Consider the following 26,788-nt stretch of genomic DNA (forward strand, 5'->3'; position numbering starts at 1 on the left):
TGATGTTTGGTTTCACGATAATGTTCCGTTTCTGGTCCACGATAGTGTTCTGTTTCGGTTTCACGGTAATGTTCCGTCTCTGGTCCACGGTAATGTTCCGTCTCTGGTCCACGATAATGTTGTTTTTCTGTTTCACGGTAATATTCCGTTTCTGGTCCATGATAATGTTCTGTTTAACGGTAATGTTCTGTCTCTGGTCCTTGGTAATGTTCTGTCTCTGGTCCACGGTAATGTTCTGTCTCTGGTCCACGGTAATGTTCTGTCTCTGGTCCACGGTAATGTTCGATCTCTGGTCCACGATAATGTTCGGTTTCACAGTAATGTTCCGTCTCTGGTCCACGATAATGTTCTATTTCTGTTTCACGGTAATGTTCCGTTTCTGGTCCACGATAATGTTCTGTTTCGGTTTCACGGTAATGTTCTGTCTCTGGTCCACGGTAATGTTCTGTCTCTGGTCCACGATAATGTTCGGTTTCACGGTAATGTTCCGTCTTTGGCCCACGATAATGTTCTGTCTCTGGTCCATGATAATGTTCCGTTTCTGGTCCACGATAATGTTCTGTTTCGGTTTCACGGTAATGTTCTGTCTCTGGTCCACGGTAATGTTCTGTCTCTGGTCCATGGTAATGTTCTGTTTCTGTTTCACAGTAATGTTCCGTTTCTGGTCCACGATAATATTCTGTTTCGGTTTCACGGTAATGTTCCGTTTCTGGTCCATGATAATGTTCTGTTTCATGGTAATGTTCTGTCTCTGGTCCACGGTAACGTTCGGTTTCAAGGTAAAGTTCTGTCTCTGGTCCACAGTAATGTTCCGTCTCTGGTCCACGATAATGTTCTGTTTTTGTTTAACGGTAAAGTTCGGTCTCTGGTCCACAGTAATGTTCTGTCTCTGTTCCATGATAATGTTCGGTTTCACGATAATGTTCGGTCTCTGGTCCACGATAATGATCTGTTTCTGTTTCACGGTAATGTTCCGTTTCTGGTCCACAGTAATGTTCTATCTCTGTTCCATGATAATGTTCGGTCTCTGGTCCACGATAATGTTCTTTTTCTGTTTCACGGTAATGTTCTGTTTCGGTTTAACGGTAATGTTCGGTCTCTGGTCCACAGTAATGTTCTGTGTCTGTTCCATGATGATGTTTGGTTTCACGATAATGTTCCGTTTCTGGTCCACGATAGTGTTCTGTTTCGGTTTCACGGTAATGTTCCGTCTCTGGTCCACGGTAATGTTCCGTTTCTGGTCCACGATAATGTTCTGTTTCTGTTTCACGGTTATGTTCCGTTTCTGGTCCACGATAATGTTGTGTTTCTGTTTCACGGTAATGTTCCGTCTCTGGTCCACGATAATGTTCGGTTTCACGATAATGTTCCGTTTCTGGTCCACGATAATGTTCTGTTTAGGTTTCACGGTAATGTTCTGTCTCTGGTCCACGATAATGTTCCGTCTCGGTTTCACGGTAATGTTCCATCTCTGGTCCACGGTAATGTTCTGTCTCTGGTCCACGGTAATGTTCTGTCTCTGGTCCACGGTAATGTTCTGTCTCTGGTCCACGGTAATGTTCGATCTCTGGTCCACGATAATGTTCGGTTTCACAGTAATGTTCCGTCTCTGGTCCACGATAATGTTCTATTTCTGTTTCACGGTAATGTTCCGTTTCTGGTCCACGATAATGTTCTGTTTCGGTTTCACGGTAATGTTCTGTCTCTGGTCCACGGTAATGTTCTGTCTCTGGTCCACGATAATGTTCGGTTTCACGGTAATGTTCCGTCTTTGGCCCACGATAATGTTCTGTCTCTGGTCCATGATAATGTTCCGTTTCTGGTCCACGATAATGTTCTGTTTCGGTTTCACGGTAAAGTTCTGTCTCTGGTCCACGGTAATGTTCTGTCTCTGGTCCACGGTAATGTTCTGTTTCTGTTTCACAGTAATGTTCCGTTTCTGGTCCACGATAATGTTCTGTTTCTGTTTCACGGTTATGTTCCGTTTCTGGTCCACGATAATGTTGTGTTTCTGTTTCACGGTAATGTTCCGTCTCTGGTCCACGATAATGTTCGGTTTCACGATAATGTTCCGTTTCTGGTCCACGATAATGTTCTGTTTAGGTTTCACGGTAATGTTCTGTCTCTGGTCCACGATAATGTTCCGTCTCGGGTCCACGATAATGTTCCGTCTCTGGTCCACGATAATGTTCTGTCTCTGGTCCGCGATAATGTTCCGTTTCTGGTCCACGATAATGTTCTGTTTCTGTTTCACGGTAATGTTCTGTCTCTTGTCCACGATAATGTTCTGTCTCTGGTCCACGGTAATGTTCGGTTTCTTTTTCACGGTAATGTTCCGTTTCTGTTCCACGGAAATGTTCCGTTTCTGGTCCACGATAATGTTCTGTTTCGGTTTCACGGTCATGTTCCGTTTCTGGTCCACGATAATGTTCTGTTTCGGTTTCACGGTAATGTTCCGTCTCTGGTCCACGGTAATGTTCCGTCTCTTGTCCACGATAATGTACTGTTTCTGTTTCACGGTAATGTTCCGTTTCTGGTCCATGATAATTTTCTGTTTAACGGTAATGTTCTGTCTCTGGTCCACGCTAATGTTCTGTTTCTGTTTCACGGTAATGTTCCGTTTCTGGTCCACGATAATGTTGTGTTTCTGTTTCACGGTAATGTTCTGTTTCACGGTAATGTTCTGTCTCTGGTCCACGCTAATGTTCTGTTTCTGTTTCACGGTAATGTTTCGTTTCTGGTCCACGATAATGTTCTGTTTTGGTTTCACGGTAATGTTCCGTTTCTGGTACACGATAATGTTCTGTTTCGGTTTCACGGTAATGTTCCGTCTCTGGTCCACGGTAATGTTCCGTCTCTGGTCCAAAATAATGTTGTGTTTCTGTTTCACGGTAATGTTCCGTTTCTGGTCCATGATAATGTTGTGTTTCTGTTTCACGGTAATGTTTTGTTTCTGGTCCACGATAATGTTCTGTTTAGGTTTCACGGTAATGTTCCGTCTCTGGTCCACGGTAATGTTCCGTCTCTGGTCCAAAATAATGTTGTGTTTCTGTTTCACGGTAATGTTCCGTTTCTGGTCCACGGTAATGTTCTGTTTCACAGTAATGTTCTTTTTCTGGTCCACGCTAATGTTCTGTTTCTGTTTCACGGTAATGTTCCGTCTCTGGTCCACAATAATGTTGTGTTTCTGTTTCACGGTAATGTTCCGTTTCTGGTCCACAATAATGTTCTGTTTCGGTTTCACGGTAATGTTCCGTTTCTGGTCCATGATAATGTTCTGTTTCTGTTTCACGGTAATGTTCCGTTTCTGGTCCACGGTGATGTTCGGTTTCAAGGTAAAGTTCGGTCTCTGGTCCACAGTAATGTTCTGTCTCTGGTCCACGTTAATGTTCTGTCTCTGGTCCACGGTAATGTTCTGTCTCTGGTCCACGGTAATGTTCTGTCTCTGGTCCACGGTAATGTTCGATCTCTGGTCCACGATAATGTTCGGTTTCACGGTAATGTTCCGTCTCTGTTCCACGATAATGTTCTGTTTCTGTTTCACGGTTATGTTCAATTTCTGGTCCACGATAATTTTGTGTTTCTGTTTCACGGTAATGTTCCGTTTCTGGTCCACGACAATGTGCTGTTTCGGTTTCACGGTAATGTTCTGTCTCTGGTCCACGGTAATGTTCCGTCTCTGGTCCACGATAATGTTCTGTTTCTGTTTCACGGTAATGTTCCGTTTCTGGTCCACGATAAATTTGTGTTTCTGTTTCACGGTAATGTTCCGTCTCTGGTCCACGATAATGTTCGGTTTCACGATAATGTTCCGTCTCTGGTCCACGATAATGTTCTGTTTAGGTTTCACGGTAATGTTCTGTCTCTGGTCCACGATAATGTTCCGTCTCTGGTCCACGATAATGTTCTTTCTCTGGTCCACGATAATGTTCCGTTTCTGGTCCACGATAATGTTCTGTTTCTGTTTCACGGTAATGTTCTGTCTCTGGTCCAAGATAATGTTCTATCTCTTGTCCACAGTAATGTTCTGTTTCTGTTTCACGGTAATGTTCCGTTTCTGGTCCACGATAATGTTGTGTTTCGGTTTCACGGTAATGTTCCGTTTCTGTTCCACGATAATGTTCCGTCTCTGGTCCACGGTAATGTTCCGTCTCTGGTCCACGATAATGTTCTGTTTCTCTTTCACGGTAATGTTTGGTCTCTGGTCCACGATAATGTTCCTTTTTCTGTTTCACGGTAATGTTCCGTTTCTGGTCCACAGTAATGTTCTATCTCTGTTCCATGATAATGTTCGGTCTCTGGTCCACGATAATGTTCTTTTTCTGTTTCACGGTAATGTTCTGTTTCGGTTTAACGGTAATGTTCGGTCTCTGGTCCACAGTAATGTTCTGTCTCTGTTCCATGATAATGTTCGGTTTCACGATAATGTTCCGTTTCTGGTCCACGATAATGTTCTGTCTCTGGTCCACGGTAATGTTCCGTCTCTGGTCCACGGTAATGTTCCGTCTCTGGTCCACGATAATGTTGTGTTTCTGTTTCACGGTAATATTCCGTTTCTGGTCCACGATAATGTTGTGTTTCTGTTTCACGGTAATGTTGTGTTTCTGTTTCACGGTAATATTCCGTTTCTGGTCCACGATAATGTTGTGTTTCTTTTTCACGGTAATGTTCCGTCTCTGGTCCACGATAATGTTCGGTTTCACGATAATGTTCCGTCTCTGGTCCACGATAATGTTCTGTTTAGGTTTCACGGTAATGTTCTGTCTCTGGTCCACGATAATGTTCCGTCTCTCGTCCACGATAATGTTCCGTCTCTGGTCCACGATAATGTTCTGTCTCTGGTCCACGATAATGTTCCGTTTCTGGTCCACGATAATGTTCTGTTTCGGTTTCACGGTAATGTTCTGTCTCTGGTCCAAGATAATGTTCTGTCTCTGGTCCACGGTAATGTTCCGTCTCTGGTCCACGGTAATGTTCCGTCTCTGGTCCACGATAATGTTGTGTTTCTGTTTCACGGTAATGTTCTGTTTCGGTTTAACGGTAATGTTCGGTCTCTGGTCCACAGTAATGTTCTGTGTCTGTTCCATGATGATGTTTGGTTTCACGATAATGTTCCGTTTCTGGTCCACGATAGTGTTCTGTTTCGGTTTCACGGTAATGTTCCGTCTCTGGTCCACGGTAATGTTCCGTCTCTGGTCCACGATAATGTTGTTTTTCTGTTTCACGGTAATATTCCGTTTCTGGTCCATGATAATGTTCTGTTTAACGGTAATGTTCTGTCTCTGGTCCTTGGTAATGTTCTGTCTCTGGTCCACGGTAATGTTCTGTCTCTGGTCCACGGTAATGTTCTGTCTCTGGTCCACGGTAATGTTCGATCTCTGGTCCACGATAATGTTCGGTTTCACAGTAATGTTCCGTCTCTGGTCCACGATAATGTTCTATTTCTGTTTCACGGTAATGTTCCGTTTCTGGTCCACGATAATGTTCTGTTTCGGTTTCACGGTAATGTTCTGTCTCTGGTCCACGGTAATGTTCTGTCTCTGGTCCACGATAATGTTCGGTTTCACGGTAATGTTCCGTCTTTGGCCCACGATAATGTTCTGTCTCTGGTCCATGATAATGTTCCGTTTCTGGTCCACGATAATGTTCTGTTTCGGTTTCACGGTAATGTTCTGTCTCTGGTCCACGGTAATGTTCTGTCTCTGGTCCATGGTAATGTTCTGTTTCTGTTTCACAGTAATGTTCCGTTTCTGGTCCACGATAATGTTCTGTTTCTGTTTCACGGTTATGTTCCGTTTCTGGTCCACGATAATGTTGTGTTTCTGTTTCACGGTAATGTTCCGTCTCTGGTCCACGATAATGTTCGGTTTCACGATAATGTTCCGTTTCTGGTCCACGATAATGTTCTGTTTAGGTTTCACGGTAATGTTCTGTCTCTGGTCCACGATAATGTTCCGTCTCGGTTTCACGGTAATGTTCCATCTCTGGTCCACGGTAATGTTCTGTCTCTGGTCCACGGTAATGTTCTGTCTCTGGTCCACGGTAATGTTCTGTCTCTGGTCCACGGTAATGTTCGATCTCTGGTCCACGATAATGTTCGGTTTCACAGTAATGTTCCGTCTCTGGTCCACGATAATGTTCTATTTCTGTTTCACGGTAATGTTCCGTTTCTGGTCCACGATAATGTTCTGTTTCGGTTTCACGGTAATGTTCTGTCTCTGGTCCACGGTAATGTTCTGTCTCTGGTCCACGATAATGTTCGGTTTCACGGTAATGTTCCGTCTTTGGCCCACGATAATGTTCTGTCTCTGGTCCATGATAATGTTCCGTTTCTGGTCCACGATAATGTTCTGTTTCGGTTTCACGGTAATGTTCTGTCTCTGGTCCACGGTAATGTTCTGTCTCTGGTCCACGGTAATGTTCTGTTTCTGTTTCACAGTAATGTTCCGTTTCTGGTCCACGATAATGTTCTGTTTCTGTTTCACGGTTATGTTCCGTTTCTGGTCCACGATAATGTTGTGTTTCTGTTTCACGGTAATGTTCCGTCTCTGGTCCACGATAATGTTCGGTTTCACGATAATGTTCCGTTTCTGGTCCACGATAATGTTCTGTTTAGGTTTCACGGTAATGTTCTGTCTCTGGTCCACGATAATGTTCCGTCTCGGGTCCACGATAATGTTCCGTCTCTGGTCCACGATAATGTTCTGTCTCTGGTCCGCGATAATGTTCCGTTTCTGGTCCACGATAATGTTCTGTTTCTGTTTCACGGTAATGTTCTGTCTCTTGTCCACGATAATGTTCTGTCTCTGGTCCACGGTAATGTTCGGTTTCTTTTTCACGGTAATGTTCCGTTTCTGTTCCACGGTAATGTTCCGTTTCTGGTCCACGATAATGTTCTGTTTCGGTTTCACGGTCATGTTCCGTTTCTGGTCCACGATAATGTTCTGTTTCGGTTTCACGGTAATGTTCCGTCTCTGGTCCACGGTAATGTTCCGTCTCTTGTCCACGATAATGTACTGTTTCTGTTTCACGGTAATGTTCCGTTTCTGGTCCATGATAATTTTCTGTTTAACGGTAATGTTCTGTCTCTGGTCCACGCTAATGTTCTGTTTCTGTTTCACGGTAATGTTCCGTTTCTGGTCCACGATAATGTTGTGTTTCTGTTTCACGGTAATGTTCTGTTTCACGGTAATGTTCTGTCTCTGGTCCACGCTAATGTTCTGTTTCTGTTTCACGGTAATGTTTCGTTTCTGGTCCACGATAATGTTCTGTTTTGGTTTCACGGTAATGTTCCGTTTCTGGTACACGATAATGTTCTGTTTCGGTTTCACGGTAATGTTCCGTCTCTGGTCCACGGTAATGTTCCGTCTCTGGTCCAAAATAATGTTGTGTTTCTGTTTCACGGTAATGTTCCGTTTCTGGTCCATGATAATGTTGTGTTTCTGTTTCACGGTAATGTTTTGTTTCTGGTCCACGATAATGTTCTGTTTAGGTTTCACGGTAATGTTCCGTCTCTGGTCCACGGTAATGTTCCGTCTCTGGTCCAAAATAATGTTGTGTTTCTGTTTCACGGTAATGTTCCGTTTCTGGTCCACGGTAATGTTCTGTTTCACAGTAATGTTCTTTTTCTGGTCCACGCTAATGTTCTGTTTCTGTTTCACGGTAATGTTCCGTCTCTGGTCCACAATAATGTTGTGTTTCTGTTTCACGGTAATGTTCCGTTTCTGGTCCACAATAATGTTCTGTTTCGGTTTCACGGTAATGTTCCGTTTCTGGTCCATGATAATGTTCTGTTTCTGTTTCACGGTAATGTTCCGTTTCTGGTCCACGGTGATGTTCGGTTTCAAGGTAAAGTTCGGTCTCTGGTCCACAGTAATGTTCTGTCTCTGGTCCACGTTAATGTTCTGTCTCTGGTCCACGGTAATGTTCTGTCTCTGGTCCACGGTAATGTTCTGTCTCTGGTCCATGGTAATGTTCGATCTCTGGTCCACGATAATGTTCGGTTTCACGGTAATGTTCCGTCTCTGTTCCACGATAATGTTCTGTTTCTGTTTCACGGTTATGTTCAATTTCTGGTCCACGATAATTTTGTGTTTCTGTTTCACGGTAATGTTCCGTTTCTGGTCCACGACAATGTGCTGTTTCGGTTTCACGGTAATGTTCTGTCTCTGGTCCACGGTAATGTTCCGTCTCTGGTCCACGATAATGTTCTGTTTCTGTTTCACGGTAATGTTCCGTTTCTGGTCCACGATAAATTTGTGTTTCTGTTTCACGGTAATGTTCCGTCTCTGGTCCACGATAATGTTCGGTTTCACGATAATGTTCCGTCTCTGGTCCACGATAATGTTCTGTTTAGGTTTCACGGTAATGTTCTGTCTCTGGTCCACGATAATGTTCCGTCTCTGGTCCACGATAATGTTCTTTCTCTGGTCCACGATAATGTTCCGTTTCTGGTCCACGATAATGTTCTGTTTCTGTTTCACGGTAATGTTCTGTCTCTGGTCCAAGATAATGTTCTATCTCTGGTCCACAGTAATGTTCTGTTTCTGTTTCACGGTAATGTTCCGTTTCTGGTCCACGATAATGTTGTGTTTCGGTTTCACGGTAATGTTCCGTTTCTGTTCCACGATAATGTTCCGTCTCTGGTCCACGGTAATGTTCCGTCTCTGGTCCACGATAATGTTCTGTTTCTCTTTCACGGTAATGTTTGGTCTCTGGTCCACGATAATGTTCCTTTTTCTGTTTCACGGTAATGTTCCGTTTCTGGTCCACAGTAATGTTCTATCTCTGTTCCATGATAATGTTCGGTCTCTGGTCCACGATAATGTTCTTTTTCTGTTTCACGGTAATGTTCTGTTTCGGTTTAACGGTAATGTTCGGTCTCTGGTCCACAGTAATGTTCTGTCTCTGTTCCATGATAATGTTCGGTTTCACGATAATGTTCCGTTTCTGGTCCACGATAATGTTCTGTCTCTGGTCCACGGTAATGTTCCGTCTCTGGTCCACGGTAATGTTCCGTCTCTGGTCCACGATAATGTTGTGTTTCTGTTTCACGGTAATATTCCGTTTCTGGTCCACGATAATGTTGTGTTTCTGTTTCACGGTAATGTTGTGTTTCTGTTTCACGGTAATATTCCGTTTCTGGTCCACGATAATGTTGTGTTTCTTTTTCACGGTAATGTTCCGTCTCTGGTCCACGATAATGTTCGGTTTCACGATAATGTTCCGTCTCTGGTCCACGATAATGTTCTGTTTAGGTTTCACGGTAATGTTCTGTCTCTGGTCCACGATAATGTTCCGTCTCTCGTCCACGATAATGTTCCGTCTCTGGTCCACGATAATGTTCTGTCTCTGGTCCACGATAATGTTCCGTTTCTGGTCCACGATAATGTTCTGTTTCGGTTTCACGGTAATGTTCTGTCTCTGGTCCAAGATAATGTTCTGTCTCTGGTCCACGGTAATGTTCCGTCTCTGGTCCACGGTAATGTTCCGTCTCTGGTCCACGATAATGTTGTGTTTCTGTTTCACGGTAATATTCCGTTTCTGGTCCACGATAATGTTGTGTTTCTGTTTCACGGTAATGTTCCCTCTCTGGTCCACGATAATGTTCGGTTTCACGATAATGTTCCGTCTCTGGTCCACGATAATGTTCTGTTTAGGTTTCACGGTAATGTTCTGTCTCTGGTCCACGATAATGTTCCGTCTCTGGTCCACGATAATGTTCCGTCCCTGGTCCACGATAATGTTCTGTCTCTGGTCCACGATAATGTTCCGTTTCTGGTCCACAATAATTTTCTGTTTCGGTTTCACGGTAATGTTCCGTCTCTGGTCCACGGTAATGTTCCGTCTCTGATCCACGTTAATGTTCTGTTTCTGTTTCACGGTAATGTTCAGTCTCTGGTCCACGATAATGTTCCTTTTTCTGTTTCACGGTAATGTTCCGTTTCTGGTCCACAGTAATGTTCTGTCTCTGGTCCACGATAATGTTCTTTTTCTGTATCACGGTAATGTTCTGTTTCGGTTTAACGGTAATGTTCGGTCTCTGGTCCACGATAATGTTCCTTTTTCTGTTTCACGGTAATGTTCCGTTTCTGGTCCACAGTAATGTTCTGTCTCTGGTCCACGATAATGTTCTTTTTCTGTATCACGGTAATGTTCTGTTTCGGTTTAACGGTAATGTTCCGTCTCTGGTCCACGGTAATGTTCTGTCTCTGTTCCATGATAATGTTGTGTTTCTGTTTCACGGTAATGTTCGGTCTCTGGTCCACGATAATGTTCCTTTTTCTGTTTCACGGTAATGTTCCGTTTCTGGTCCACAGTAATGTTCTGTCTCTGGTCCACGATAATGTTCTTTTTCTGTATCACGGTAATGTTCTGTTTCGGTTTAACGGTAATGTTCGGTCTTTGGTCCACAGTAATATTCTGTCTCTGTTCCATGATAATGTTCGGTTTCACAATAATGTTCCGTTTCTGGTCCACGATAATGTTCTGTCTCTGGTCCACGGTAATGTTCCGTCTCTGGTCCACGATAATGTTGTGTTTCTGTTTCACGGTAATATTCCGTTTCTGGTTCTTGATAATGTTCTGTTTCACGGTAATGTTCTGTCTCTGGTCCATGGTAATGTTCTGTCTCTGGTCCATGGTAATGTTCTGTCTCTGGTCCACGGTAATGTTCTGTCTCTGGTCCACGGTAATGTTCTGTGTCTGGTACACGGTAATGTTCGATCTCTGGTCCACGATAATGTTCGGTTTCACGGTAAAGTTCTGTCTCTGGTCCATGGTAATGTTCTGTCTCTGGTCCATGGTAATGTTTTGTCTCTGGTCCACGGTAATGTTCTGTCTCTGGTCCACGGTAATGTTCTGTCTCTGGTCCACGGTAATGTTCGATCTCTGGTCCACGATAATGTTCGGTTTCACGGTAATGTTCCGTCTCTGGTCCACGATAATGTTCTGTTTCTGTTTCACGGTAATGTTCCGTTTCTGGTCCACAATAATGTTCTGTTTCGGTTTCACGGTAATGTTCTGTCTCTGGTCCACGATAATGTTCTGTTTCACGGTAATGTTCCGTTTCTGGTCCACGATAATGTTCTGTTTCGGTTTCACGGTAATGTTCTGTCTCTGGTCCACGGTAATGTTCGGTTTCACTGTAATGTTCCGTTTCTGGTCCATGATAATGTTCTGTTTCACGGTAATGTTCTGTCTGTGGTCCATGGTAATGTTCTGTCTCTTTTCCACGGTGATGTTCGGTTTCAAGGTAATGTTCTGTTTCTGTTTCACGGTAATGTTCCTTTTCTGGTCCACGATAATGTTGTGTTTCTGTTTCACGGTAATGTTCCGTTTCTGGTCCACGATAATGTTCTGTTTCGGTTTCACAGTAATGTTCTGTCTCTGGTCCACGGTAGTTTTCTGTTTTGGTTTCACGGTAATGTTTGGTTTCACGGTAATGTTTTGTCTCTGGTCCACGATATTGTTCGGTTTCACGGTAATGTTCCGTCTCTGGTCCACGATAATTTTCGGTTTAACGTTAATGTTCCGTTTCTGGTCCACGATAATGTTCTGTTTCGGTTTCGTTACTAACCTCGGTCTAAAGCAGGATCGGTCATCTCAGGGAAACCGTGTCAACCAATCAGCTCTCAGTAAATCCTCAGGAAAGCAGCTGGCTCCGCCCTGCTGAGATAATGGCTTCCTGTCAGGAGGCTGCAGGTGAGGTCAGAGCTCAGAAGAACAGTCAGTGATGACTCTTTACTGTCTGCAGGGTTGTAGATGCTGTGGCTGACAGAAGGACCATGTTAGCTGCTCACGCACTCAGAGCTCCACCCTTTGCTGTTCAGCTCTGTATATGATTGAGGGACAGCCGCTGTTACCCTTTAACCTGCGTTCAGTGGCGAGCAGAAGAGGCCGCTCAGCTGTCCTGGTCACCGCCACGTACTGTGTGTCACATCCACATCCAACGCTTCCATGTTTGATTGTATTCAGGTGATTGAGCAGCATATCAGTCACGGTGTGTATTTCTCCATCACCTGTACATAGATGTTCATCTGTAAATGCTGTCCATGTGCTATAAAAAGCAGCTGGACATACCTCTGTATCCCACAGTATTTATGCTGCTGCACTCACTGCTTATTGCACTTCTGCTCAGATGCTAAACTGCACTTTGTTGCTCTGTACATGTGTGAGGACAAAAAGGTTGAATCTAATGTAAGGTGGAGTGTGGTCAGAGTGAGCAGCCACATCCCAGAAATATTCAGTCAGATGTGAGCAGATCAGCAGCTGAGAACAGGACTGAAACTGAACTTCACATCAGTTTGGAAATTTACTGAAAGTAGTTTAATGAGGGGACGGTGCTGAGAGCTTCTTCCTCTCATCCTGTTCTCATCCCAGCAGCTGCAGGTGAAACTCCACACTGACAGACAGGAAGTGGAAGATTCCAGTCACATTTACAGAAGAGGGATCCAGATTGTACCAAGAAAGCCAGCTTCAAGGTGGATTATTACCACCAAGTGGACTGGAGTGTGGGACATGAGCTGAGGCAGGAAAAGGAAAACTAGATTCAAGATTCATGTCTTCTAATTTCACTCTTTATGAGAATATGTTTAATTGTTATACGCCTTGTGTGTTTGTACTTACTTTAAATAAAGAAGAACAAAAAAAGCATGTCTTCTAAATGTTAACTCCAAGTAAAAACAAAACAACCAACTTCAATCATGTGAACTGGGAATATTTTATATACAAAAAATGGTAAATTTCTTAAGAAAAGTACGTTATTATACATAAATATAAGATCCAAACTATTTACAGTTATTTGGGAAGCTTTTATTTTATGTCCTTACCGGAAGTGATGTCTAATTGCGTCACTGCTGACTTGACAGACACTTTGCATCTGTCTCTATGCTGCCCTCTTGTGGCCATAAGCTGTAACTACATCTTCATTCAGGATGAACATTGAAACGTGGGAAATCTTTATAAAAGGAGGTTTTATGACGGAAGAGAGCAGTTATATTAATATTTTAACAACACTGTCATATTTAGTTAAGATTATGAATGCTGGAGTTTTACCACAGCTTACATTTCTTATCATTACTCAGTGAAGATGGATCGATGGAAAGTAGGACCAGTTTCAAACCTGCACAGTAACTGTTAAAAACCTTTGAGGATGAAACTTCTCGTAAATATTGTTGTACTTTGTCAGTCTGAATGTTTTACTGAAAGCATTGTTGTCCCGTTGTGTCTGAAATGGAGTGAAATCTGTTTGTTATAAAGTCATTTTGTTCATATGATGAAGGCAACCAGCTGCAGTCCACAGATTCAGTCTTTATACTGTGAGCAGGGCGTTTCTGCCCTCTAGCGGCCACAGATGGTATCTACAGAAAAGGTAAAGCTGGAGATATTACAAATGACTCACACTTCCTGTAAGACTTTCAAAATAAAATTATATTAACGCTGTGCTGCACTTAACAGACGTAACATAAAGCTGTTTGATCTGATAACAGCGGAGAATTGTTTTACGGATTAGTGACTGAATGTAAATAAATTGGTGGCCTCTTTGTGTGAAAGGCGCAGTTTTTTCCTTCAAGTGTAAACCAAGCTACAGTTAGCGCTAGCTAGTTAACGGCAGTTAGCATCTTTGTTTTCTCTGCTTCTATTCAGCTGAAATGATGAGTCCAAAATGAGTGAATGTGGTGCTAAATCGTGGCTACTTCACGTGACAGTAAATTTAAACAGAACAGACTTTATATTTCTCGCTGTACCGTGGTTCTGGTAATCTAACTTCCGGTTAAATCAGAAAGCACTGATTAATGTAGCTGTGCAGTTTAACCGCTAGAGGGCAGTAATAAACGGCCATTTTATTTTCCAGCGCTTTTTCATGGCAGATATGAATGAATAAATACACACAATAACGTCTGTGTAATACAAACATGGTGCATGATGAAACTCTGGACTGTAACACGTGTTTAGGTAGAATTAAGACTCTTCTCCGGGTTATGGAGGGACTTGTAATAAATGTTAATGGTTATTTTGGTTTTCCTCCATTTTCTTTCAGCTCTCCTGCATTTTTTTCATTTGTTTGATTCTCTCATTTCTCCACTTTGGTTTAGTTTTATCTTAGTTTTAAATGGAGCTGCAGCATCAATTGTCTGACTTCAGTTTGCTGTTAAAATAATCAACAACAAAATCACACGATGCAGGTAAAAATCAACTTTAACTTGCATAAGTCACCAGTTATTAAAATGCTGTTATATTTGGAGCGTATCGATGTTAAAAAGTCAGAAAACTTGAGTAAAACAGGAAGGAGGCTTGGGTGGTCTGTAAACTGTGACACATGAGACAAACAAATGATGCTCAGAAGAAGAATTAAAAGGAACCATCTTTGTTAAAACTGAGCTTCGAGCAATCGATGCAGTTCCACAGCCTTTTTTGCCACCTTGACAGAAAATAAAGAATTACATGATATCTGTTCCACATGATGAAATAAAGTTTGAAACATAACAGTTGGAAGCTTCAGGGATCTGCCTCTTTATGAATGAGTCCATCAGCAGCTGTCCATGAACACGGAGGAACATTTCTTCTCATCAGCAGCAGATCAAAGTGTTTCTGGTGTAAACTGGGTCGTACAGAAAAGGCCTCTGAGATCCAGGTGTGTTTCTGCCACAGAGTCACTCAGCTGTAAACTAAACTGAACTAAAACTCATCGTTCTGATCATTTCTTACAGTTAAAGTGGTTTTAACGTGTTTTTTCCTGAGTGTTCAGTTGCTGCATCGTTACCCTGAGACGACATTCAGAATAAATACAGAGAACTCTTCACCTCCTCTTCATCATCAGATACTTTAGCAGAGGAAAGGCAGAGTCCTGATGACTGAGAGCCCTCCTGGAACTCTGTCAAAGCACCAAGAATGAAAGAAAGAGTGAAATGCTCTCAGAAAGAAGGCTGCTTGTTTGCTTCAGCAGCTCAGGCTGTCAGCAGAAGGCTTTAAGTCTGAAAGGGATTTTCTGAAGGCTGCAGTGAGCTCAAGAGGCAGCTCAGCTGTGAGCTCAGATGGTGCCAGCTGTTAGAGATCAGCTTGGGAAGGCAGAGGGACCGAGTTCAAGTCTTTACCAGGTTCCATTTTGAAGGACAAAACTCCAAAAAAGAGACAAAAGCTTCAAGAAAGACCAAACTTCTGTCAGGAGGAACAACTCCAGCTGTTAGAGATCAGCTTGGGAAGGCAGAGGGACCGAGTTCAAGTCTTTACCAGGCTCCATTTTGAAGGACAAAACTCCAAAAAAGAGACAAAAGCTTCAAGAAAGACCAAACTTCTGTCAGGAAGAACAACTCCAGCTGTTAAAGATCAGCTTGGGAAGGCAAAGGGACCGAGTTCAAGTCTTTACCAGGCTCCATTTTGAAGGACAAAACTCCAAAAAAAGAGACAAAAGCTTCAAGAAAGACCAAACTTCTGTCAGGAAGAACAACTCCAGCTGTTAGAGATCAGCTTGGGAAGGCAAAGGGACCGAGTTCAAGTCTTTACCAGGCTCCATTTTGAAGGACAAAACTCCAAAAAAGAGACAAAAGCTTCAAGAAAGACCAAACTTCTGTCAAGAAGAACAACTCCAGCTGTTAGAGATCAGCTTGGGAAGGCAGAGGGACCGAGTTCAAGTCTTTACCAGGTTCCATTTTGAAGGACAAAACTCCAAAAAAGAGACAAAAGCTTCAAGAAAGACCAAACTTCTGTCAGGAAGAACAACTCCAGCTGTTAAAGATCAGCTTGGGAAGGCAAAGGGACCGAGTTCAAGTCTTTACCAGGCTCCATTTTGAAGGACAAAACTCCAAAAAAGAGACAAAAGCTTCAAGAAAGACCAAACTTCTGTCAAGAAGAACAACTCCAGCTGTTAGAGATCAGCTTGGGAAGGCAGAGGGACCGAGTTCAAGTCTTTACCAGGTTCCATTTTGAAGGACAAAACTCCAAAAAAGAGACAAAAGCTTCAAGAAAGACCAAACTTCTGTCAGGAAGAACAACTCCAGCTGTTAAAGATCAGCTTGGGAAGGCAAAGGGACCGAGTTCAAGTCTTTACCAGGCTCCATTTTGAAGGACAAAACTCCAAAAAAGAGACAAAAGCTTCAAGAAAGACCAAACTTCTGTCAGGAAGAACAACTCCAGCTGTTAGAGATCAGCTTGGGAAGGCAGAGGGACCGAGTTCAAGTCTTTACCAGGCTCCACTCAAACATGTCTTCAACTTCTAAACCAACAACTCAAATGAAGAGATAAAAGCTTCTGGCCGGAGGAGGCAGCAGAGTGGAAGATTAGCTCAGGCTGCTGCATGAAGGTTTCTGGTTTGGAGGACGCTGGTTCGATGCCCACAGTCAAATCAACATCTGCTTATTGTATTAGATTATTCTAATGAGTCTAAAGGAGTTTTTCTGAGACAGAAACGGACTGATTCCAGACCTCTGAAGTGTGACGGAGTAGCTTGGTGGCATCATGGTAGATGTCAGAGACAGAGAGCTGTAGCTGGAGAAGACCTGGTTTGAGTCCAGGAGCTGTCAGAGAAGAAGAACAAGGGGGAGAGGGGAGGAGAGAGATTAGAGAGAGGAAGAGGAGTGGATAGAGAGAAAGAGATTAGACAGTTAAGATAGAGAGGCTGAGATAGACCTGGTTTGAGTCCAGGAGCTGTCAGAGAGAGAGTTAAGAAAGAGAAAGAGGAAGAGGAGTGGTTAGAGAGAGGGGGGGGGGATAGAGATGGGAGGAGGCAGGAGGAAGAAGATGCTGGGGAAGAAGACAGAGAGTGGGGCCAGGTGGCCCCCAGAGAGTTCCAGAGGTAAAAGTAGGGGGTTATGATGAGATTTTACAGTTCTATTGTATTGTTTTAGTTTAGATTGTTACAGTTATGTACATTAGTTATAGTTATATAACTGTAAAATCTCATCATAACCCCCTACTTTTACCTCTGGGACTCTCTGGGGGCCACCTGGCCCCACTCTCTGTCTTCTTCTTCTCTTCTTCACCAGCATCTTCTTCCTCCTGCCTCCTCCCATCTCTATCTTCTTCTCAACCTCTCTCTAAACACTCCTCTTCCTCTTTCTCTTCCTTAACTCTCTCTCTGACAGCTCCTGGACTCAAACCAGGTCTATCTCAGCCTCTCTATCTTAACTGTCTAATCTCTCTCTATCCACTCCTCTTCCTCTCTCCTCCCCCCTCACTTCTTCTTCTCTGACAGCTCCTGGACTCAAACCAGGTCTATCTCTGCCTCTCTATCATCTTCTCCCTCTCTATCCACTCCTCTTCCTCTCTCTAATCTCTCTTCTCCCCCCTCTCCCCCCTGTTCTTCTTCTCTGACAGCTCCTGGACTCAAACCAGGTCTTCTCCAGCTACAGCTCTCTGTCTCTGACATTTACCATGATGCCACCAAGCCCTCTGGGCATCTGGAGAAGTTCTCGGAGCGCTTTTAAATCTTCCTCCAGGTGTTGGACTGTAAAAGTCATTAAAGTTTAAAGTGTCCACCTGACAGCAGCCACAGCTGGAGCCTTTGCAGCTGTGGGCTTTGATCCCAACTCTCCCAAACAGCAGCTCAGTGTTTTATCAGCCTGAGCTATCTGCCCTTTAACGCTCTCACACAAAGCTCACTTTGGTTGTTGGTCCCTGACAGAAATTATGATTATATTCCTTAAAGAATGAAGGCTGGCAGCCCACAGAGCATCTGAGGGAACTGAACCTGTGATGAGTGCAACCCCAGGCAGCGTCCCATCATCCTGAGCTACTCTTTCGGAATATTTCCACGTCTCAGAGGCTCAAAGCTTTCACCCAACAGCCTGAGCTGTTCAACTGCACAGTGAAAGGTTGAATCCTAAAGTTTCTCTTGTTATTTTGGCTTCAAAAAGCCCAGCCGACTCTGAGCTGAACAACCTGCCTCCTTCTATAAAAGCCATCCCCAGCAGTTGAACCCCCCCTCTGCTTCCAGAAGCTGCTCCGTATGCACCTGAGCCTCCAAACCACAGCTTCAGCCTCCTTTCTGAGCTGCTTCCATCCTTCTGTTCGGATGCTGAACTGCAGAGTTTATTGCTTTAAGAGCTTTGATCCCTCGTCTTCACAAACTAAAAGCTGCTCAGTTTGAGCCATTAAACCAGAGACTTTGCACCTTAAAGCTTTTCACTCTTTACTTTGGCCTCTAAAACCTGAAGACATTTAAATTCTTTAAGCAGCTCACAGGACTTGAAACTATGAGCTCCGAGTCCCAAAGCAGTTTATTGAGCCTCTGAGTTACGGCTCTGCTGGTTTGAGCTGCTTTTCTTGGCACTTTGTACCTGAGACTGATGACCACAGTGTTTTAATGTTTCCTGGGAAGCAGCTTTGCTCATCAACTGTCTTTGGTTTGTTCAGCTGTGTTGGGTTGGGACTGTTCTGTCTCATGCTCTGTATCCAGATAAAGACCTGAGAGTCCAGTCTCCAGAGAGGATCCTCTGTGATCAGACAGTCTGCAAACGGACAAATCACTCATTCTGAACAGAAAACCTTTTTCTGGCGACTGAAGATAGTTCTTTATTCCTCTGGCTGGATGTTTGGGCCGGTTGTCCTGCTGCAGAATGAATGTGGGACCGATCAGAGCCCAGATAAAATGGCCGTTTATTACTGCCCTCTAGCGGTTAAACTGCACAGCTACATTAATCAGTGCTTTCTGATTTAACCGGAAGTTAGATTACCAGAACCACGGTACAGCGAGAAATATAAAGTCTGTTCTGTTTAAATTTACTGTCACGTGAAGTAGCCACGATTTAGCACCACATTCACTCATTTTGGACTCATCATTTCAGCTGAATAGAAGCAGAGAAAACAAAGATGCTGACTGCCGTTAACTAGCTAGCGCTAACTGTAGCTTGGTTTACACTTGAAGGAAAAAACTGCGCCTTTCACACAAAGAGGCCACCAATTTATTTACATTCAGTCACTAGTCCGTAAAACAATTCTCCGCTGTTATCAGATCAAATAGCTTTATGTTACGTCTGTTAAGTGCAGCACAGCGTTAATATAATTTTATTTTGAAAGTCTTACAGGAAGTGCCAGTCATTTGTAATATCTCTAGCTTTACCTTTTCTGTAGATACCATCTGTGGCCGCTAGAGGGCAGAAACGCCCTGCTCACAGTATAAAGACTGAATCTGTGGACTGCAGCTGGTTGCCTTCATCATATGAACAAAATGACTTTATAACAAACAGATTTCACTCCATTTCAGACACAACGGGACAACAATGCTTTCAGTAAAACATTCAGACTGACAAAGTACAACTATATTTGTGAGGAGTTTCATCCTTAAAGGTTTTTAACAGTTACTGTGCAGGTTTGAAACTGGTCCTACTTTCCATCGATCCATCTTCACTGAGTAATGATAAGAAATGTAAGCTGTGGTAAAACTCCAGCATTCATAATCTTAGCTAAATATGACAGTGTTGTTAAAATATTAATATAACTGCTCTTTTCCATCATAAAACCTTATTTTATAAAGATTTCCCACATTTCAATGTTCATCCTGACTGAAGGTGTAGTTACAGCTTATGGCCACAGGAGGGCAGCATAGAGACAGATGCAAAGTGTCTGTCAAGTCAGCAGTGACGCAATTAGATATCACTTCCGGTAAGGACATAAAAAATAAAAGCTTCCCAAATAATTAATTGTCAGATAAACAAACAAACACTCCCAAAGTATCAGATACACTTTTTACTATTTCGGTTTGTTGGTTTCATTTTTATATTAGTAAACTTCTCCAGTGGATCAGTCTAACTGCTGGAACAGAAAATATTACCATATCACAGAAAAGGCCTCTGAGATCCAGGTGTGTTTCTGCCACAGAGTCACTCAGCTGTAAACTAAACTGAACTAAAACTCATCGTTCTGATCATTTCTTACAGTTAAAGTGGTTTTAACGTGTTTTTTCCTGTGTTCAGTTGCTGCATCGTTACCCTGAGACGACATTCAGAATAAATACAGAGAACTCTTCACCTCCTCTTCATCATCCTTCCTTCATCATCCGAGTCCTTATGACTGAGAGCCCTCCTGTAACTTTGTCAGTTATTTGGATCAGTTTTCTCTCTGAGTTGAACTCTGAATGGCAGCTTCCATCTTTAAAGGACTGGAAGAGGAAGAAGTTTCCAAGGAATCATTCAGAAGAGTTTCAACCAGAAAGTGACTAAATCCATGAATCTGAAAAGGTGTTTCTGAGTGAAAGAGACAGACATGTAGAGACTGAACTATCTGTTCAACAGTGATTCTCTGACAGGAGGAAACTCTTTATGCTCAACACAGAGACACTGAGGAACCAGAGGACCAGGACCTGAACCCAGGAAGCAGAGGTTCTTCTTCAGTGAATGTGGTGTTGAAGGTGTGGAGGTGGATCAGTGTGTCAGAGGAGACTCTGTAGAAGGACAGAGTGCCAGCAGGACGGTCCACATACACTGCTGCTCTGTTAGAGGAGGAGGAGGAGGAGGAGGAGGAGGAGGAGGAGGAGGAGGAGGAGGAGGAGGAGGAGGAGGAGGAGGAGGAGGAGGAGGAGGAGGAGGAGGAGATGATGTCTGTTCCTCTGTTATTGTGCCAGACAGAGTAACGTCCATCAGAGCAGATCAGACTCCAGGACTGATCGTTCCATCCAAACACACAGTCTCTGCCTCCTCTCCTGCTGATTCTTCTGTAACTCACTGATATATAAACTCTTCCGCTCCACTCGACCTCCCAGAAACAGCGACCAGTCAGAACATTTCTACACAGCAGCTGATAGTGATTAAATCTGTCTGGATGATCAGGATATGGCTGAACCTCCTCCACCTGTGTCACCTTCCTGTTGTTGTCAGACAGTTTCAGGTCTCTGTTCACTGTGTTTGTGTCGATGGTGAGTCGACAGGAATCTGATGGAGAGAACAAACACAATCCAGCTGCAGTTATTGATCTGTTCACTTTGATCAGTGAGTGATGTGACAGTGAAGATGGCTGGATGTCATGAATCAGATGAAGAACACACTTACACTTCCTCAGACCTGGTGTCAGCCATCGTTCTCCAGCAGGCTCCACCCTGAAAGGAGGAAAAGAACTGCTAGATTTTTCAGGACTCCACAACTAGTATCTAGAATGAGCCAGTCACATTCCAGCTTATGCTGGAGGAGTTGTGGAGCACATCCTGCCAATCAGAGCCATTTATTCTGGTTCTGTCCCAAACTAAAGACACTCTGGGGAGAGGACTTTGATGCTCTTAAAGAGCTTTTCCAGCAGGATGTACCTCGGGATCCTGCTGTGGCTCTATTAGGAGTGATGCCTAAGATAGCTGCAGCTATGTCCTTTTTAACATTGCTCTCATTTATTTAGGACATGCATTTGCATGAGCTGCTTGACTCATTTGAATTTCCCCCACTGGGGGATGAATAAAGTATTTTCTGTTCTATTAAACATACAATTAGTGAAGGCTACAGCGGCACAAAACGTTGTGAATGAAGCTGATATTTAATTTGTTGGAGGAGGATCTGCACCAAAGCCATCGTCTCCAGAACATTTGGTGTCGCTGCAGCCATTTTCCGACTCTTTGTGAACAGGTCTTACTGAGTTAGGAGTCCTCTGGAGGACTTTAAGCTCTCCTACAGTTAGGAGCTACTTTTAGGCTGAAGATCCTTTGTGAATACGGCCACTGACCTGTTGATAGACCGGTTAAGAGACTTGTATGAATCTCAGTTTCTTCCACTCGGTTCACATTACATTCTGTACTGACATCAGTTTAGAACTGAAATATGTAACAAAGAAATATTCCTTTCAAAACCTTTTAACAGGGCAGCTTGGATATGAAATCCCTTCACAAGCTATTTAACACATTTAAGCCCTTGAAAAACTTCCTGAAACTATGTTCAAAGCAGCAATGCATGAAATGTCTCAGAACTGTACATATTACCCGACAATAAAAGTGCAAAAATACAGAAAAAAACTCTACGTGGCGCATAATCATCATGCTCACCGATCTCTGGATGGATTGAGCTCAGGCACACAGCGTGACCCAGGATAACCACAAGATTGTTGCTTCTCTGAGCGAGAGCAGAGCAAAACTCTACGCTTTGGATCCCAGCCGCAGCCACACTACAGCCACGCTACAGCCAAGTTCTAACCCGGCAGATTCTACTTAATGAGAGAAGCACCCACAGTAAGGCAGATTTTAGGGAGTTTTACCTGAGATTGTGTGGATCCTTCAGTGCGGCCCTCAGCAGCTTCACTCCTGAGGCTCCTGGATGGTTGTAGCTCAGGTCCAGCTCTCTCAGATGGGAGGGGTTGGAGGTCACAGCTTCAGCCAGAGAAGCACAGCCTTCCTCTGTGATCAGACATCCTGACAGGCTGCAGGCACACAGAACAACACTCATGGCAGATGGTACACACTATGCAGTCCATGCTCAGCATGGGTATATGTTGCCATTATAAGTGACAGTTCTGCAGATCAGCCTCTAAAGACTGAAACAATGACACTGAGGAATGGAGCGAGAGTCAAGCTGGGTGTGAATTACGGATTTTGACTCATCTACCAACTTTGGCTGGCTGTTAGATTATTACAGCATCCTAGCTGTGGTGCAAATGAAACCAAAGAAAAATCCCACGAGGGAGCTCCCTAATCCATATAACCCACAGAGAACCCCTTCAACTGGCTGCTCTGAATGTGTCTGTTGGCTTTCAGCTCCAACAGGTCATGAGTATGATTTGACAAAAGACAACTCTTGACAGGTTTTCCGTCGTCTTACAGCCGGTTGGAAACCTGACGAAAGACGGGAATCAATCCTGACCTGAGTGCTTCCAGTCTGCAGTTTGGATTCTTCAGTCCAGCAGACACCCGCTTCACTCCTGAATCCTGCAGGTTGTTGTTACTCAGGTCCAGTTCTGTCAGCCTGGAGGACGGGGAGCTGAGAGCTGAGGACAGAGCTGCACATCCTTCATCTGAGAGGTTACAGACGCTCAGCCTGAAGAGACAATTACAGAGAAACAGAACAGCTGCCATCAGAATTAATCACCTCTAATGCTGAATGTGGACTAAAAGGCAGCTTATAGGGACAGTTTATAACAGTTTTATAAGCCTGTGATCAGCTTTTAATGCTCTTTTTATTGCTTTTTCAGTTTTTGTAATTAACTTTGAAATTGATTCCATTCAGCATCTCACACACATTTTCCATGTATATGAATCATACAAATACTTCCTCCAAATAATACTCCAGGGATCATAAACTTAAATAGATTAAAATTCACAATTAAACTCAAACAAAAATGTTCTGCATCAGAGAGCCTAGTTTCCTGAAGTGAAGCTAAAGCAGACTTTTCTTGTTTCTTCCTTTTAATTACGAGGCCCAGTCCCTGGACAGTCCAAGGAGTAAGTTTCAGTGAACTAGACATGAGAGCCACAGAGCTGGGAAATGATTAAATAACTGTGCTGACTGCGGGGGAATTAAACACAATGCAAGCAGCTGTATGAGAGAATAAACCTCGACTCCAGTCATCCAACAAAAGGAAAATGAAACAAAGAATGGAAACAGAAGCGCCCCCCCTCCCCCATCCTGTCCCCGTACACAGGAGCAAACTACCCCAGAAGAAGTCACTGGGCGGACTTAACATAGTCCGAATCCTAGTTCAGCAGGTAGATCACAGGAACAACTGAGAGCCCGGAACAGTGTCCACAGCCCAGGCTGAGCAAGAAACCGCTGAGAGACGCCCCAGAATGATTCAACTACTCTGTCAGAGTCCATGTGGGGGTCCCACAGTGTTCAGGGGGGCTCAGTGTGCATGTAGAGTCCGTCCTTTTCCATCAGAGCTGCTAACGACAGAGATGCAGAAGAAATTACCTCATTTAAGGGCATCCAAGAATGCGGCCGCAGACTCAGGGCTGTCAAAAAGGCGAATTTGCCCTTCGTGGAGACACCGGAGGCGGGCTGGGTCGGCAAATCCACGGGATTTCTTATGAGGATTTCTTATGGCGTTTCTTCATCGCTGCTCTGAGCACAGCCTCTCTTTGTGAATATCGCAGAAACCGGACCAAGACGCTTCTCGGGGGCTTGTCTGGGGCCGGAGCGGGAGCCAGGGCTCGATGGGCGCGTTCTCCAGCGGGGGATAATCCGCAGGCAGGCCGAGTAAAGCCGCCAATGTTGTCTGGAGACAGTCCGCCAGAGGGATGTTGCCCTCCGCTTTCTCTGGAAGGTTCAGCATTTTTCAGCTTTTTACGACAGTTTCCAGGTCGTCAGTTTTCAGCTGCTTCCCTGTTTTTTCCACGGCGGCTGTGCAGGTGCCATGGCCCCTGCGGCTGTCCTCTGGGGCGGAGACCCGATGCTCGACCTTTTCCAGGTCCGTCCCTTGGTCAGAGCCGACAGAGAGCTCTCCACCGAAGTGACAGATACTTTGATTTCCTTCAGAGCGTTCGTTAGCTTAACTCTGAGAAGTTAGCATCACCTTGGTTAGCCTCACCGGGACACATGGGGCCGCTGGTCGAGCAGTTTTCTTCTTAGCGGCGGAAGCCGACGAGGAAAAAAACAGGAAACTCTTCATGGTGTTTGCGCTCGAGGAGGCATCTGTGAGGCAACAGTTTCGACCGATGGTACCGAGTTTACATGGAGAAAGTTCCTCATTTATCTGAAGCCTGGAGTGGAGAAAAGTCTCAAGCCCCCCATCTTGGTCCGGGTCCCGTGACCGCCCCCCGTGCGGTGGTTTTTAATGCTCATCTTAATGTTGATCTATCTGCATCCATCAGTCTCTACTCTGACACTCTGGATGCCATCTATCACTCTGCAGTCAGACCTGTGACAGGTTCACCTTCAGCTTCATCACTGCACTCTTCATCAGACTGTAGAGCGTCCTCTCTGTGGAAACTGCAGATGTGGAACTGATCAGATGTGTTCTGCAGACTGACTTCAGTTCCAGGATCCATCAGTAAATCCTGAGCTTCGTTTTCATGGAACAAGGAACTGAATTTAAATACTTTGGTGTCCCTAAACAAGAAGAAGATGGAAAGCAGTGACAGCTACAGCTCACAGACTTTCTATCAGTGCTGTTAACAATTTCATTCTGTTTTATCATGTGTTTGGAGAATTATTCTCACTCTGTGCTTAAGATTTCACCCTCTGATATCGGTTTCCTTTTGGGATAAATAAGTCTTTTTCATTTCATTCACTGACACATTTTAACTTCTTCTTTTGTAACATCAACTGTGACGACATGAACTCATCCCACTCTGCTGCAGCATGAACACAGCCTCACCTGAGAGTTTCCAGTCCACAGTTTGGACTCCGCAGCCCAAACAGCAGCTTCACTCCTGAATCCTGCAGGTTGTAGTTTCTCAGGCCCAGTTCTGTCAGTCTGGAGGACTGGGAGCTGAGAGCTGAGGACAGAGCTGCACATCCTTCATCTGAGAGGTTTGAGACGCTCAGCCTGAGGAGAAGATGTTAAATAGTCCTAAATTTAGTCACATTTAATGAAAACAGTCAAATAAGGGACGATAATGATATGAAGCTGCTCTGCAGCCACAACATCTCTGTAACTTCTAGTTAGGAGTCTCTGAATCTGGTGATATACACTCTGCTTTCATTCTTGGTATTTTATAGTGATGTTTTAATGGACTTTAATTACTAATCCACAGCAGAGATGATGAAAATGTCTCCCATCGGCCACAAATATCTCACTGTACACAGAAACACTTTATCTGTGATTCATAAAGACTGATCCACAAATATACAGATTAATCTGTAGTTTCATTCTTTAAAATGGAAGAAAAAAAAAAGCACCGCCTCTGACGGTCAGGAGGAATGAAATAGAACAACATGTGTTTGAGGATGGAAATGACATGCTTTAAGAACACTACAACAAATATTCTGAATATTTCCTGTAACTCTACCAGACTATAAATAAATGTTCCAGCCACAGTTCATGTGTGTGCTGTGCTGTGCACACTCGATCAGAGGAAAGTGACACAGATCTGGAGGCATTTTACTTTGTGGCTTTTAAAACAGATCTGAAGATGTTTTCAGGTTCTTGCATCACAGAGACTGTATGAAGCTGAACCAGCAGAGAAACCTGACCTGAGAGCTTCCAGGTTACAGTGTGGGAGGGAGCGAGCGGGAGCGGGTGGGAGCGGGAGGGAGTGGGCGGGAGGGGGAGGGAGCGAGCGGGAGCGGGTGGGAGCGAGCGGGAACGGGTGGGATCGGGAAGGAGCGAGCGGGAGCGGGAGGGAGCGGGCGAGATTGAGCAATATGAACTTTGCCGCGGGCAGATGCGGGAGGGAGCGGGCGGGAGTGAGCGGGAGCGGGAGGGAGCGGGCGGGCGGAGCGAGCGGGAGCGGGAGGGAGCGGGCGGGATTGAGCAATATGAATTTTGCCGCTGGCAGAAGCGGGAGGGAGCGGGCGGGAGTGAGCGGGAGAGGGAGGGAGCGGGCGGGAGCGAGCGGGAGCGGGAGGGAGCGGGTGGGATTGAGCAATATGAACTTTGCCGCTGGCAGAAGTGAGCGGGAGCGGGTGGGAGTGAGCGATATGAACTTTGCCGCGGGCGGGAGCGGGAGGGAGTTGGCGGGAGCGGGTGGGAGCCAGCGGGAGTGAGCGGGAGCGGGAGGGAGCGGGCGGAAGCGAGCGGGAGCGGGAGGGAGCGGGTGGGAGCGAGCAGTATGAACTTTGCCGCGGGCAGAAGCGGATAGCGGGCGGGAGCGAGCGGGAGGGAGCGGGCGGAATCGAGTGGGAGTTGGCGGGAGCGGGAGGGAGCGGGCGGGATTGAGATGGAGCGGGAGCGAGCGGGCGGGAGCGGGAGGGAGCGGGCGGGATTGAGCAATATGAACTTTGCC

The 26,788-nt window shown here is 44.6% G+C and overlaps 1 protein-coding gene across 1 annotated transcript; it reads right to left on the bottom strand.

Annotated features, from left to right (window-relative positions):
• Nucleotides 1-19,975: 19,975 nt before the first annotated feature.
• LOC140286378 (tripartite motif-containing protein 16-like) lies at nucleotides 19,976-25,339 on the bottom strand (the record flags this gene model as incomplete). The annotated part of the gene is made up of 5 exons (XM_072379144.1): nucleotides 19,976-20,864; nucleotides 20,982-21,028; nucleotides 22,165-22,326; nucleotides 22,767-22,940; nucleotides 25,219-25,339. Coding segments are annotated over 5 exons (1,109 nt in total), but the record flags the coding sequence as incomplete, so codon positions are not given.
• Between the last annotated feature and the right edge of the window lie 1,449 nt (nucleotides 25,340-26,788).

This window comes from Leuresthes tenuis, unplaced genomic scaffold (assembly GCF_036924035.1).
Source record: "Leuresthes tenuis unplaced genomic scaffold, fLeuTen1.0.hap1 SCAF_87, whole genome shotgun sequence".
NCBI lineage: Eukaryota > Metazoa > Chordata > Actinopteri > Atheriniformes > Atherinopsidae > Leuresthes > Leuresthes tenuis.